The sequence below is a fragment of the Meriones unguiculatus genome, chromosome 17, assembly GCF_030254825.1.
Source record: "Meriones unguiculatus strain TT.TT164.6M chromosome 17, Bangor_MerUng_6.1, whole genome shotgun sequence".
Taxonomy (NCBI): domain Eukaryota; kingdom Metazoa; phylum Chordata; class Mammalia; order Rodentia; family Muridae; genus Meriones; species Meriones unguiculatus.
The window spans coordinates 22,524,030-22,538,047 of NC_083364.1; the positions used below are offsets into that span (position 1 = coordinate 22,524,030).

Genomic DNA, 14,018 nt, shown 5'->3' on the forward strand with positions numbered 1-14,018 from the left:
GTAGGGGCTGCAAGGAGCCTCTGCAGGGGAAGGTGACAGTCAGAGGAGGGCAGAAGCTCAGACCAGCTCAGACTCTGGAACACCAAGGAGGACAGGGACCTGAAACCCAGTACAATGTGAAGGCCCATGCCCGAAGGTGAGCTGACCTCTAGGACAGCTGTGTCTGAAGCTAGACAGTGCAGTCTTCTGAGGAAAGGCCAGAATTCAGGAAGAAGAATCTGGTGGCAGCCTTCAGTGTCCGTCCAAGGGACTAGGGACGAGAATCCGTTCCTGGAGGTCTCCAGCAGTATCGGGACAGCTCTGGCTGGGGACACATGCCTGCTTGGTATTCTCCAAACCAGCCATGTTTACACAGTGCCAAGACCCCCTGCTATCGGCTCTACAGTTTGGCTTCTCTTGAAGATACCACCACACCCTTCAGGACCCGTGAGGAGACAGAGCAGGGAGATCTGGCCAGGAGAAGGGGACGTTAGCTGCCTTCTCACACCGATCCCTTCCCACCACACAGGTCATCAGAGAACTGAAAGAAACTAGGTTTTCACACTGTGGTGCCCTTCTCCCATGCTCCTGTATGACCAGGATTACGGAAGGCAGCGAGGATGAGATGCTCCCTTAATTTAACCTCCTCTTGCCCACCCTATTGGCAGATGCCACTGTATGGAATCCCCCACAAACAAGAAAGCAAAGATCTCCCATCTGTGTAGCAGGTTGGTAGTGCCCGGAGGCCATGGCAAATCCCCAGGAGGCCTTGCCACTGCCCCCCCACCCCCGCTTTAGTTTTGATGGGGAAACATGGGAATGGGAATGAGCTGTCTCTCCAAAACATGCTGATCCCCCACTTCCCTGGAAATGGGCCACCTCCTCACTAGGTGTGGAAACGAAGCCTGAGCCCCGGGGACTCGGGATTCTGGACTGTTTTGTGGTATTTGTACGTCTTGTTTATTTCTTGACATCAACACAAGGATGAGATGAAGGGGCAGGTGCAGAGATACAGAAATTACCAACCATAGCCTTCTTATCCTGCAGGTCCTGACACGAAGGTCCAGTGCAGGGCCTCTGAGGACACAGTAAACCCAGGACTGTGCAGATGACACTTCCTAGAAGGCAGAAGAACAGACAGGAGGCCAGTCCTGTAGAAACATGAGGTTGGGAAGGAGGCTCCACTCCAGAGGATTTTGGGTCCTGAGTGGGGTGGGTGGCAATGGTGGCTGAGGAAGTTTACCTACTTTGCCTGCAGGAGGTTTCTGCTTCCCACCCCAGGTGCCCTTCATTCACCGGTTCCTCACCCATGAAGGGAGGGCTTTGGATCCCCTCTCTCCCAGCACTGGGCAGCTGGACACTGCAAGAGCAACGAAGAGGCCGTCGTCCTCTCCTAGTTCCTGATCAAGTAGGTCTGTCCCCTCCTACTCTGTTGTTCTCGGCATCACCGCCAAAGCCGGGAAAACTGCAGACACCATCAACAGCTCTCCTTTGGAGGCTTCTTGGTCCCAGGCAGGAGCCTCAATGATGAAGCACGCTTTTGGTGTCGCCACTTGGCCCGGCGGTTCTTGAACCAGACCTGAGGAGAAGGGGGACCAGGACAGCTCAGGCCCCAAAGATATCCCAAGAACTCCGGAAGAGCTGATAAGCCAGCCGAGCGGGTGTTAAGCTTCATTACAAAGGAAATGGAGCTGTGTCGCTTTCCCTCGTCCACACACAGTAGAAAATGATCAAGACTTCCCGAGTCTCCCCAGTCTGGGCTCAGAAGCAGTCAAGCAGTCAGTCAGTCAGTCAGTCAGTCAGTCAGTCACTCTCTCTCTCTCCCTCCCTCCCTCCCCTCCTTTTTCCTCGCCCCCCCCCCCCTCCGCATAATCTAAACTGGCTTCCGACTCTACTCGCTATGTGCTGATGAAATAACTCACGATCCCCCATGTTGGGATTACAGCTGCGTGCCACCATGCCTGGCCACTTTTGCACATTTCTTAACTTTCCCACATCTGGGGCAGGAACGAACGCATATTTCATCGTCAGGGGAAATGGGGAGGACGAACAAAGTCAGAAAAAAACAACTCCTAACCCCTTCCAGTCCCGGCGACAGCCAAAGAACGTGCTGGAGGGACTGGCCCTGCGTCGCCATCGAGTGATCGTGGGAGTCCCCCTCCCACGATGAGACACCAGACGGCGAGGCACCATCTGGAAGGTCGGTCTTCGAGAGGGAAGAGTGGCGCCGGAGCCGGCCTCTGGGCTGCGGGGCGAACACCCACCTCCACGCGCTCCTCCCGCAGGCGGATGCGGACCGCCAAGCGTTCGCGCGTGCCCACGTCGGGATACTGGTTCTGGATGAAGAGCGCCTCGAGCGCCTGCAGCTGCTCCTGGCTGAAGATGGTACGGTGGCGCCGCGTGCGCCGCTGCGGCCCGGTGCCGCTCGGGCCGGTCGGCGCCGGGGAACCTGCGCTGGGCGCCGTCAAGGGGGAGGGCGGCGCCGGCGCCAGCCTCAGCGGCCACGCTAAGCGCACGCCTGCGGGGCGGGGCGGGACGAGGTCGGGCGTAGGGTTAGGGGTTAGGGTGGGAGCCGGGCTCGCCCCGCCGGCAGCCCCGCGGCAACCCGGGGCCCGCACCCACCCACCCACCCCATCCCCGCGCGCACACACCCTGCCCGGAGGTCGCTTCCGGGGCTCCGCGGGGCGCGGGGCGCGGACCGCAGCAGCAGCAGCAGGCGCAGGGCGCAGCGGCGGCGGGCGCCTCGGGTTCGTCGGGCTCGGCGGGGTTCCGGCCACCGACGGGCTGTAGTGGCCTCACCGAGGGCCTGCGCTCCGGCAGGCTGGAGAGGATGTGCTCGATGGAGAAGGGGCAGGGTCGTCCCGGGTCCCTGCGGCCCGCTGCGCTGCCTGTAGTCGCCATGCCCGCGGGCGGTCGGCGCGAGCGGCAGAATATATACATTGGGGGTGGGAGGTGTGGACCGGGCGCAGAGTTCGCGCGTGCTAATCCCGTCCCCAGTCCTCAGAGAACTAATCCCCAGCCACGGAGGAGGGCGAGCCCCTCCGTCTGGGTGCAGGGGGCCGCGCTGCCGGGAGGGAGCCCTGCGCTCCGCCAGGACCAGAGCTGGAGGGAAAGGAAGGGCTCAGGAGCCCACCCTTTCTCTCCCCTATGGCACAGTCGCCTGCTGGGGGGGATGCCTGGACTCTGTAGACCCCCGAAAGCACATGGTCCCAGCCACCTCTCTGCCGCAGACTTCCTTGTTCTGTTGCCACCCATGAAAGTGGAGCTTCCTGGAATCCGAATTTCTTGCTCCCTTACTTCGAATGAGTGCCGCAGCCTTGGCAGTAGGCTAGCCGATCCCACTTCACAGTTCTTGCTCACTTTGAAGGCCAGGTCTGAACTTCCTGTGGCAAATACCATCTCCAGAATGGGAAACTGAGGCTGACTTCCAAGCAGAGATTCACCGTTTCTTGTCTCCAGAATGCTGGGATCAAAGGGCAAGAGCCACCAATTCTGTGTGTTCTTTCTAGGGTCTAAAAGATGTTCCCAGTCCTGTCTAAGGCCAGTCTTCTTGTTGCCGCCTCTCTCAGAAGCCCCTGACACCCTTGCCCCCATCTCTCATACTCAACATCCTCCTCATGCCACCTGTCTACAAGGCTGTTTCACATGCCCTTCCCCTCCCCCTTGCCCAGGTCGGTTCTGCTATGCAGGATATAACCTCTGCCCCTTGTCCCCAGCCACATGACCGGTACTCGGCCCAACTTAGGCCATTCTCAATTATGAAGCCTTGAACCCCGGCTGTTTGCTTAAGACACTTTGCTTTTGAGCTCTGAAAATATTTTATGTGTCTCAGGACAGAGCAATAGACTGCCTCGATACTGGAGCTTTCTGGCTCTGAAAGACATCCCAAAGGCTCCTTCACCTGGGTTGTCCAATGTCATAATACTGATGAACTATCAAGAGGTATTCTTAAGGGGACAGGTGTTGAGAATGGTGAGTCAAATCTGTAGTGGCAGGATCCCAGGGCTCTAGAGGGAAAGGCAAGTCTAGTGAGATCTGAGGGCGGGTGGGGGTGGGGGTGGGGGGGAGGGAGTCTGATATGGTTGTACCTTTAATCTCAGCATTATTTGAGAGGCAGAGGCAGCTAGATCTTTGTAAGTTCAAGAACTTATGTGAAAAGTTCCTGGCCCGTCAGAGGTCATGGTGAGACCCTGTTCTCAGAGTTTAAGCAATTACTAGATGCGAGATGTCCAGAAGTGCGATTGACGAAGGGTCGAGGGCCCAGACGCATTAGCTGCCATGCAGGCAGCATACCCCCTCAGCCTTCTTCCAGGGTACCACGCCTCTTCAGGATCTTCTGCTGAGTGCACTCTGCTGCCACGGAGGACTCTGCGGACTTGATGTGATGGGCCTCGCAGGCTCATCTCTGTCCCAAGAGTCACAGAGTGCCTTCATCTGAGAGGCACAGGAATGGCACCACTCACTCTGTGTGCACCCTTCCAGCCTGCCCTGTGATTAACGAATGTCTGCCACAGCCCTAGACCTGTTCCATGTTCCTCTGGGTGGAGAAACCTTGTCTAGCCGACCTTCATGTAAAACCGTAGAGAACACTTGTGCCTAAACCCACTACCATGCCCAGAGGCATGAGGTAGCCAACTACTGTCACTTGGAGTTCTGCTCGGAAAGAGAGGGCAAGGCCAGGGCCCAGGAACACCTCTGCAATGTCTTGTGAGGCTTCCTCCTTCCTTGCCCGTGGCCTTGCCTCCTTTCTCTTGTATTTCTCTCCATGTAGGAGGATGGCATGGTGCTCTGCTGAAGCTGTGTCCTCGGGGGCTTCTCCTTCAATGCTGCCATCCAGGACCACTTTGAGGTATCAGTGAGCCAGGCCTGGTGTAGGTTAGAGGCACTGGTTGTATGTGGCTCATTTGTATCTTCTTGGAGTTGATTGGGGCTACTTACATTGTGTTATAGTGTTGCGTGACACTATTCCTGAGAGAGAGTGAACAAGTGTCTTCCCACCCCAAGTAGGGAACCAATGATAGCCAAAGTAAGAGTACTACTGAAGTGAGGGGTTACTTACAGCAACAGAAATTACTCAAAGACCCTCCATCACTGTGGTGGTTAAAATGGGAATGGCCCCCATAGGCTCAGATGTTTGAATATTTGGTCCCAGTTGGTGGTGCTATTTGGATAGGTTTAGGAGGTAAGGCCTTGCTTGGGGGTGGGCTTTGGGGGTCTAAGCCATTCTTATTTCACTCTTTCTGTGTCATGCTTGTGGTTTAAAATGTGAGTTCTCGGCTTGCTGTTCCAGCCATGATGTCTGCCCTCTTCCAAGCTTCCCCATGGGAATGAACTCTCATTCCTCTAGAACCGTAAGCCCATCAAACCCTCCTTCTATAAGTTGCTTTGGTCATGATGTTTTATCACAGTAATGGATCTGTAACTAACGAAGTGACCAACATTCCTCTTCTGTGTGGCTGATGGCTCTTAAAAGTTGCAGGCAGCCGGTCTTGTCTGTCTTCTCAGCAGCTTTTTTCCTATGATCATGGGTAGAGAGCAGCCTTAAGAATCTGGTTAGTTTCAGTAACTTCCTGAGACTTTTGAGTTGTTTCCTGAATCTTAATAAGGTTCCCTTTAGAATTTCCTCCATTTCCTCCTTTAGAACTTTCTAGGTCCCAACAAGGAAAAAGAGAGAGAGAGAGAGGGAGAGAGGGGGGGGGAGAGGGAGAGAGGGAGAGAGGGGGGGGGAGAGGGAGAGAGGGAGAGAGAAAGAGAGAGAGAGAGAGAAAGAGAGAGAGAAAGAGAGAACTAGCTAAGCAAGTGGTACATGCCTGTAATCCCAGCAATTGGGAGGCAGAGGCAGGCGGATCTTTGTGAATTCAGGGTTAGCTTGGTCCACTAAGGAAATCCAGGTCAGCCAGGGCTACACAGAGAAACCCTGTCTTGAGAAAACAACAACAACAACAAAAGAACAAAATATTTTAAAAATTGAATAAACCAAATGTATTTTGTCTTTGATTGCTTATGATTAGATATGCTTATGCCATATCTAAGAAGCCATTGTCATATCCAAGACTTACTGCTAGAGGCTGAGGATCTACCTCAGATGGGAAAGCACTTGTTTATCATACACAAAGCCCTAGGTGCTATCCCCAGCACAGCCTATATGTAGTTTAATAAGCTTTATGTTTCGCAACTCATACATTGAACCACTTAAGATAAAATTTGCATATAATATAAAATAGGATTTAATACCACCCTCATCTCTAGGTGTGGGTGCTGAGGATAGAACCCATGGCCTTGACTATGCTAGGTGAATGCTCTACCAGTGAACCATATATCCACCTCACCCCTCAATACAGTATTCAATATTTTTTCTTCTGTGTGGAGATATCATTTGTGTTTTGGGCTTTTTGTTGTTATTTTGAGGCAGGGACTCATCTATCCCAGTCTAGCCTCAAGCTCACTGTGTATCTGAGGATGACCTTGAACTTCATCTATCTCTGGAGCACTGAGATTACATAGGTGAGTCCCACATCTCATTATAGCACCATATGACGATAAGATTACTCTTTCTCTATTGAATTAAGTTTTGTGTTTCTGTGAAAAATAATTGACCACAAATGTGAAGATGTAGTAATTTATGTATTGGACATACAGGGTATAGAACCCAGGACCTCATACATGCTAGGCAAGCATCCACCACAGAGCTACAGCCCTAGTTCATGGAGATTTACTTTTTATTTTGAATTCTACTCTATTGATCTATTGGTTTGCGCTCTCTCTCTCTCTCTCTCTCTCTTTCTCTCTCTCTCCCTCTCTCTCTTTCCTTCTGTTTCTTTCTTTTTCAAGATAGGGTTCCTCTGTGTAGGCTTGGCTGTCCTGGACTTGCTTTGTAGACCAGGCTGGCCTCAAACTCACAGCAGTCTGCCTGCCTCTGCCTCCCCAAGTGCACCACCACGCCTGGCTTTGCATTTGAAAACAAAGATCTTATTGTTTATTTTATGTGTGGGCGTTTTGCCTGCAGCTGTGATCATGTTCATGTAAGCACATATGCAGTGCTTGAAGAGGTCAGAAGAGGACATTGGATCTCCTGGAACTGGAGTTACAGACAGTTGCGAGGTGCCGTGTGGACGCTGGGAATCTATTCCTGGCTCCTCTGGAAGAGTATTGAATACTTAACTGCTGAGCCATCTCTCCTGCTTGTCTGTGTTTATTCTCATGCTGGTATTATGCTGCCTATTTTTTTTTTCAATACTGGAGAATGAAACCAGAGTCTTATGGGTAGAAGGCAGGTGCTCCATCACTAAATGATATCCCCAGCCTTCTTCTTGTTACTTGTGGTTGATGTCTAGACAGAGCATCTCAGGTTCTTGGCATCTAATTCAAATAAGTGAAACAAAGGTGTACACAGATTGCAAAGTAGTAAGGACATTTTATCGAAAAGCACAATAGTACAGATCTATAGTATCTGTCTACCTAAAAGTACGAAATAATACATATAAGCATATATATATTACATAGAAAAAGCAGCAGACCACCTGAATGAGAGAGAGAATGTTCAAGAACAGTCATTGTTTGAAGCCTCCTTTTCTGGGGCCCCTTAAAAGAAGGGGCTGGTTGTAGAGATGTAATGAGGGTGGTTTTCTGCTTTGATTGAAGGGTTTGGAATATGAAATTGCCTCTACTGCTAAAAAGAAACCTGCTTGATGGGCATGGTGGCGCACACCTTTAATCCCACCGGGTAGAGGCTGGTGTATCTTCAAATTAGAGGCCAGCGTGGTTTACAGAGTGAATTCCAGGACATCCAGGACCACACAGAGAAACTCTTCTTGGAAAAATCGAAACAACCAAACAAACAAATCTGCCATTTGACTTAGCCATACCACTTCTTGGTGTATTCTCAGAGGACTCAACATCCTGCTCCAAGAGACACTTGCTCAGTCATGTTCATTCCTGCTCTGCACACAATGGCTAGGAAATGGAAATGACCTAAACACCTTTCATCTGACAAATAAATAACGAAAATGTGCTGCATATACACAGTGGAATACTATTCAGCTGTAAAGAAGATGAAATCATGAAGTTTGCAGGATGGAACTAGAAAAAAAAAAATTGTATTGAGTGAGGTAACCCAGACAAGAAAAAGAAACATCCCATGTTCTCTCTCATCTCCTTGCATGTGTTTACTTCCAATCTTCAGATTTGAGTGTATACCCCCAGGAACTTCAGAAGACAGAGAACTAAAAACGACTACAGTGGGGGTGCAGCAGAGAGGGGAATAGCAAGATACAAGTGATATGACGCGAGAAATGTGAAAAACAGTGCTTTGGTTAGGGAGGGGGAGAGAGATTACTACAGAAGAATGAGGGAGGAGGGCAGAATAATAGTAAGGATGTCTGAAAGAGTCATAAGGAATCATATTATCTATCTACCTAAAAGTACAAAACAATGCATATAAGTCTGTGTGTACATATATATTTAAAATGAAAAACTTCTCCTGACAACACTCCCTTCCCCCTACGGAGCCATAGACTAACTTAATAAAACTCCCAACACAAGGCATAAGAAATGCTCCTTTGGTCAGGGTTGTCAAAGAATGATATTCCGGAAGTTAAAGGTAAGTCCCTATTGCTGAAGACACCATGTATTTTGGACATAGGACCCAGGGGATCCAAACCGGTACTGATCTGAAAGCCTCCTCTTCGAGGACTAGCTTTCCTGACACCTGAAGGTGATTTTCAAGCTTCCAAGGGAGGGCAGCCACCAATAATCTTACCCGCCCCTGCCCTCGCATGTGCGTTGTGGACGAAAAGAGCCAGCATGGCATGATATCCTTAAGGGTGAAATTGTAGGCACAGTAGGCATCAGCTTTCTGGTTGGACTTAAGGCCCACAAAAGGGAAATTATGCCTAGATACTGGAAACCTAGCCAACTACACAGGGCTAGGGAAGCCATGGATCTTAGAGAAGAACCTTCAAGTACCATTTACTAAACCAATATAACCCCTTACTTACTACAGTCTAAATATTCATCCTATACTCACAGGCAAGTAGAGGTCTACCCCTCACTGAAGACACTTTTCCCTGCTAAATATGGGAACATTACAGAAAGCCACAACCAATCAAAAATGCAAGTGATACATTTGGAACACAACTTTTGCCCCCCACACTCATAGGGACCATAGCAGAAGGGAGGGCGGAAGGATCCCAAGAGTCAGGGGAACAGGAAGTTTGCTGTGAGATTTTTGTCTCCTAGAAATGTCTGGGAAGCTATACCCATGAAATATCAACATGGCCGCCTAAACAAGACCCGAACAAGGATGATACCAATGGATAGACATGGAATATGGAAGGGGGACATATCATGGGAACTCAAGCCTAGGTCTAAATCAAACAAACAGGTGCTGAGAATGGGAGAAATAATCTTCCGCAAGGAAGAGCCTCCAAATTGGTTATCAAGTGGTTAGCTCTGAAATCATATACAGACAAGTGATGTTTTTTAAAGATTTTTTTTTTAATGTTTATGAGTGCTCTCTCTGCATGTACACCTGTATGTCAGAAGAGGGCATCCGATCACATTATAGATGGTTGGGAGCCCTCAAGTGGTTGCTAGGAATAAAAGTCAGGACCTCTAAAACAGTGCTCTTAACCACTGAGCCATCTCTCCAGCCCCATACAAGTAATGTTATACAGACTTAGAAGGTTGTATTTATATATTTAGGAATAAATGCAATTGTATTACTGTATATATGTAACGACAATAGAAGTCTTGAATTTGAGACCAGGCAAGGAGGTGCATGGGAAGGATCAGAGGAAGGAAAAGGAAAGGAAAAATAATATAATTTTATTAAAAATTTTAAGTCACTGGAATCCCAAAGGAGCAGAGAGGGAAGATGGGGACACATGTTAGTTTGAATGGTTGTATATGATTACCAGAGATGTGCAACTATGATTTTGCAGGTCTCGTGGTTTAGACTCAAGGTGTGGACTAGCTGTGTTTTGTCCTAAAGATTCTATAACACAATATGGTCCTTTGCTCTTTGTTTGCTTGTTTGTTTTTGTTTTTGACCATTCCTATGTAACCCTAAGTTCGACTAAAATTCAAAACAGTTCTCCAACCTCATTGTAAACTGACATTACAGATGTGTGTCATCATTCATGACTTTCTTGAATTTTGCAAGCTTCTAGAAATCACCTACAGCCTATGGCTTGTGTCTGTCTCCTTTCAGCAGCAAATCCTGCAAAACTGGGGTGCGTCTTTCTCACAGGTGCCCCATTTTGACCTTTTTCTTTCTTTTTGGGGGGTGGGGTGGGGTTTAAGACAGGGTTTCTCCATGTAGCCTTGGCTGTTCATCACTTGCTTTGTAGACCATGCTGGCCTTGAACTCACAGCAATCTGCCTGCCTCTGCCTCCCTGGGTGCTAAAGGACCAAAGACATGTGCCACCACACCTGGCTTCGTTTTGACTTTTCAACCCTCTTCGTGTTAGTCATTGTGACTATGGTAGATCCAGTGGAATACTTCAGGAACATCCCTCTCTCCTTGTCTCAGCTTAATCCCATTCGCATAAGGCAACATCTTCACAGCTTCTGGCCATTTTTATGGAGACATTGTTGAGGGGATATTATTTTGCCTGGTACAGGATAGAAATAATATTTTGGAAAATAATGGTCTAAGCTCTTTCACATTTGCTCTGTCTCCAAAGAACTTACAGATTTGCCAATATCACCACATCTCAATCAAAGTAAAAACAAGATAAAAAGAAAAAAAAAAAACACCACAAAGTAAAAGTTTTAAATACTTAAAACTGCCAAAGGAAAATGGATTGCTGCATACTGGGGGAAAAAAAGAAATAAAAATGTTAGCTAACTTCTCATCAAAATGATTGAAGACAAAAGCTGAGCATGATAGTACTAGCCTGTGATCCAGCTCAGGGAGGATGTGGGGAAGAGGACCAGCAGGGGGTTCAAGATCATCCTCCTACATAATCTCTTTGAGGTCAGCTTGGGATACATGAGACCCTGCCTCAAAACAAGCAAACAAAAACATAGGAGTGGTGGAGGCCATCCCCAGTGAAAGATCATCTTTAATGTGCTCACGGTGGGGATACCCCATATACCCAGGGATCCATTAACAACAAAAGAGATCCCTCAGGACTGAAGGTGGAATAAAGGCACCTTTAGATAAACAAAACTAAGATGCCCTGATGCTCTCAGCCCAGAGCATCAAGAAATACCGAAAGCTCTTTGCGCAGAAAGTTAACGACATTGATAGAACTCCGTTCTTTCCAGGGGAAAGAGATGCTAAACAGTTGGGCAAACATGGAAAGTAAGGCAAAGGAAGGGTTGCAGTATTTTATCTTATGGTCACCCTGGCATAAAAGATGTCATGCAAGATGGGCATCCGGGTGCATGCCTGTCATCCCAGTACTTGGGAGGTGGAGACAGGAGGATGAGGACACTCTTTTCAGACTGTCACTGCACCTGCACACACATAGAGCACATACATTCACAGGCACACACTCTTAGCATAACACAAAAATATTTAAAGTGGATTGAACATGCTGTGGTTTGTGTCACCCCCAAATCTGTGTCAGGAACTAGCTCTCCAGGACATCAATACTGAAAGTTTGTGGGGTTCTTAAGAATTGAGGCCCAGTGAGAGGTTCTTAGGTCCCTGAAATGTGAGACCCTCATCTCTGCTTTCTGGCTAGCGTTATGACCCTTCCTGTCCACATCTTTTAATATCTGCTGTTTACCAGGAGACCCTCACTAGAACTAAACAGTGCAGAGACCATCACTTGGCTATCCAAAATTGTGGGCTGAATAAATCTTTCTGGGGTGTGGTGACACACACCTTTAATCCCAGCACTCAGGAGGCATCTGAACTCGAGGCCAGCCTGGTCTAACAAAGCAAGTTCTAGGACAGCCAGGCCACACAGAGAAACCCTGTCTCGAAAAATAAAACAACCAACCAAACAAACAAACTTTTCTTCCTCCTCTTTTTTTCTTCTCATTTTCTCCTTTTCTCCTTTCTCCCTTTTCCTCCTTTTGTTTTTACTCATTAGTTTTGTCTTCTTTTAGTGTGAGCTGTGATTGAACCAAGGGCCCTGAGCACACACCCTGCCACTGAGCTTTTTGAGACAAGATCTTACCATAGTAGTCTAAACTGGTCTCAGACTTGGCACAGAACCAAGACTGGCCTTGAGCTCCTTGATCTCCCACCTCCACTTCCCAAGTGCTAAGATTATAGTTATGTGTCACTAACACTAACTCAAGCTGAAGCCTTTAAAATGTAAGACCTAACTATGAGAGGTTTATTTACCTCTAACAGAGAAACGCTGACGACCTAAGAGGGAAAATAATGAACAGTATGCCTAAGAAAGCTACATGCGTGGCTCAGTGCCTCAAATGTGGAATCCCAGCACTCAGCAGACTAAGGCAGGATGATCGCTGGGAGCTGAGTCCAGCCTGGATTAACAGATCTGTCACTGTTTCAAAGAAGCAAACAAAAAAGCAAAGGATACACACACACAGAGAGACAGACAAATTAAGAAGGAATGGAAAAAGGATAGCAATGGGGTACAGCTCAGTGGTAGAGCACTTAGCATGTCCAGTAAGCCCTCATCCCAATTAATCTTAATTGCAGTTATAAAGGCCACATTTGCAATTTCACAAGGCCCTGGGGGTTACAATTTTAATACACCTCTTTGAGTAAGCACCGGATTCCTCAGTATTCTGCACTCTTAGTGTCCAATGTCCTGTTCGCTATGGAAGTTTCTTTGATCTAAGAACACTGACTGGGTCGGCAGGTCTCCCTGGCAGCAGGGCAGGAGCTGGTAGGACAGGAGGGAGATGGCTAAGCAGAAGGCAGAGTCAGGACCAGCTTCCAGGCAGAAGATCTGGGACCTCATTTGTGACCCACCTTGAAGTCAGGGCCAGCCTTTTGGGATCTGTAGAGTCATAGCAAGTTCTGCTCAGGGTTTGGGTGACTCTGTTAGCCAGGTGATGACCCAAGGTCAGCAGCAACCCTCAGCACCTGGAGGCCTGATTAGACAGCTCTGGACAGAGCCACAGTGCACATCTAGCCACTTGGTTTTTCTTTCACATGCTTCGGTAAGTTAACATGTCTGCTCCCGCTCACCTTGGTTAGTACATATCTGTCTACCCAGGTGAAGGGTCTCCAACCCACCTGTATGTCTTGGAAAAATTGTGCCTTTCCCTAGAGCTACCGAAGCCTCAACTCTGGGTCCATGCCCAACACCTCTCCCTTGCCCAGCCCTCCTTGGTGGTGACCCATCAGTTCTATTTGAGGAGTCTGTGCTCTTTGCCTTTTTCTTTGACGAAGGTTTTTTTTTTTGTTGTTGTTTGTTTGTTTAGCTTTATTTTGCTTTTGAGATGGGGCCTTATATAGTCTAAATGGTCTTAAACTCACTGTGTAGCTTGATCTTCTGGATCTCCTGGGTCTATCTCTCAAGTATTAGGATAGAGGCATGAGCCAATATGCCAGCCCAGGATTAGCTTCCTAACTCACTTCCAGCCACTTTCCTCTCCTAACCCCTCTCTTCAAGGTAGGCTCCACAATTCTACCCACACAAATTCCATCTTTAGGCTCCCTTGCTTTGAACCCCCAATACTAGTAGTTCAGCACTCTACACCACTCCCATCAGCTGCTTACTGTTCATTCTCAGCTGCCCAAGCCATAACCAGCTCCTCCAGCGTGCTGACCTCATACCTACCCTGGCTCTATGAAGCCAAATCCTGGGGTTCTGACGGCCTTTACAGGGGCCTCTTGCTGAAACTCCATCAGCTTTCCACCCCTTTCCTCACTACTCCTCTAGTGGGAGCTATTCTAACGGCGCCTGTCTGAAGACTGCATACTGTTTGCATCAGCATCTCAGCCCAAAGAGAAGGGCACACTAGAGTCCACGCACTGACAGACTCCTGGTTCTCAACATTCAGAGGTTGATCCGGCAAGGCAGATAGAGCCAAAGCCAAGGCCTTGAAAGTACGATGGTGAGGATGGAGGGGTAGGGTGGACCTTCTTGCAGTCCAAGTG

At 48.6% G+C, this 14,018-nt stretch overlaps 1 protein-coding gene across 1 annotated transcript; it reads right to left on the reverse strand.

Moving 5' to 3' along the window:
• Positions 1–924: 924 nt before the first annotated feature.
• Positions 925–2,919, reverse strand: Gsc2 (goosecoid homeobox 2). The gene is made up of 4 exons (XM_021653317.2): positions 2,631–2,919; positions 2,244–2,497; positions 1,287–1,558; positions 925–1,097 (listed from the first exon to the last, which is right to left on the reverse strand). Exons 1-3 carry the CDS (start codon positions 2,917–2,919, stop codon positions 1,457–1,459), a joined length of 645 nt encoding a protein of 214 aa, XP_021508992.1. The 3' UTR covers positions 925–1,097; positions 1,287–1,456.
• Positions 2,920–14,018: the final 11,099 nt, after the last annotated feature.

What these genes read in the sequence shown, in the direction of transcription:
- Gsc2 (XM_021653317.2), bottom strand. Translation starts at nt 2,919, where the DNA reads ATGTATATATTCTGCCGCTCGCGCCGACCGCCCGCGGGCATGGCGACT. An exon ending in GGAAGCGACCTCCGGGCAGG is followed by an intron (nt 2,498 to 2,630) that starts GTGTGTGCGCGC and finishes CCCGCCCCGCAG; the next exon opens with GCGTGCGCTTAGCGTGGCCG. An exon ending in TGCGGGAGGAGCGCGTGGAG is followed by an intron (nt 1,559 to 2,243) that starts GTGGGTGTTCGC and finishes CCTTCTCCTCAG; the next exon opens with GTCTGGTTCAAGAACCGCCG.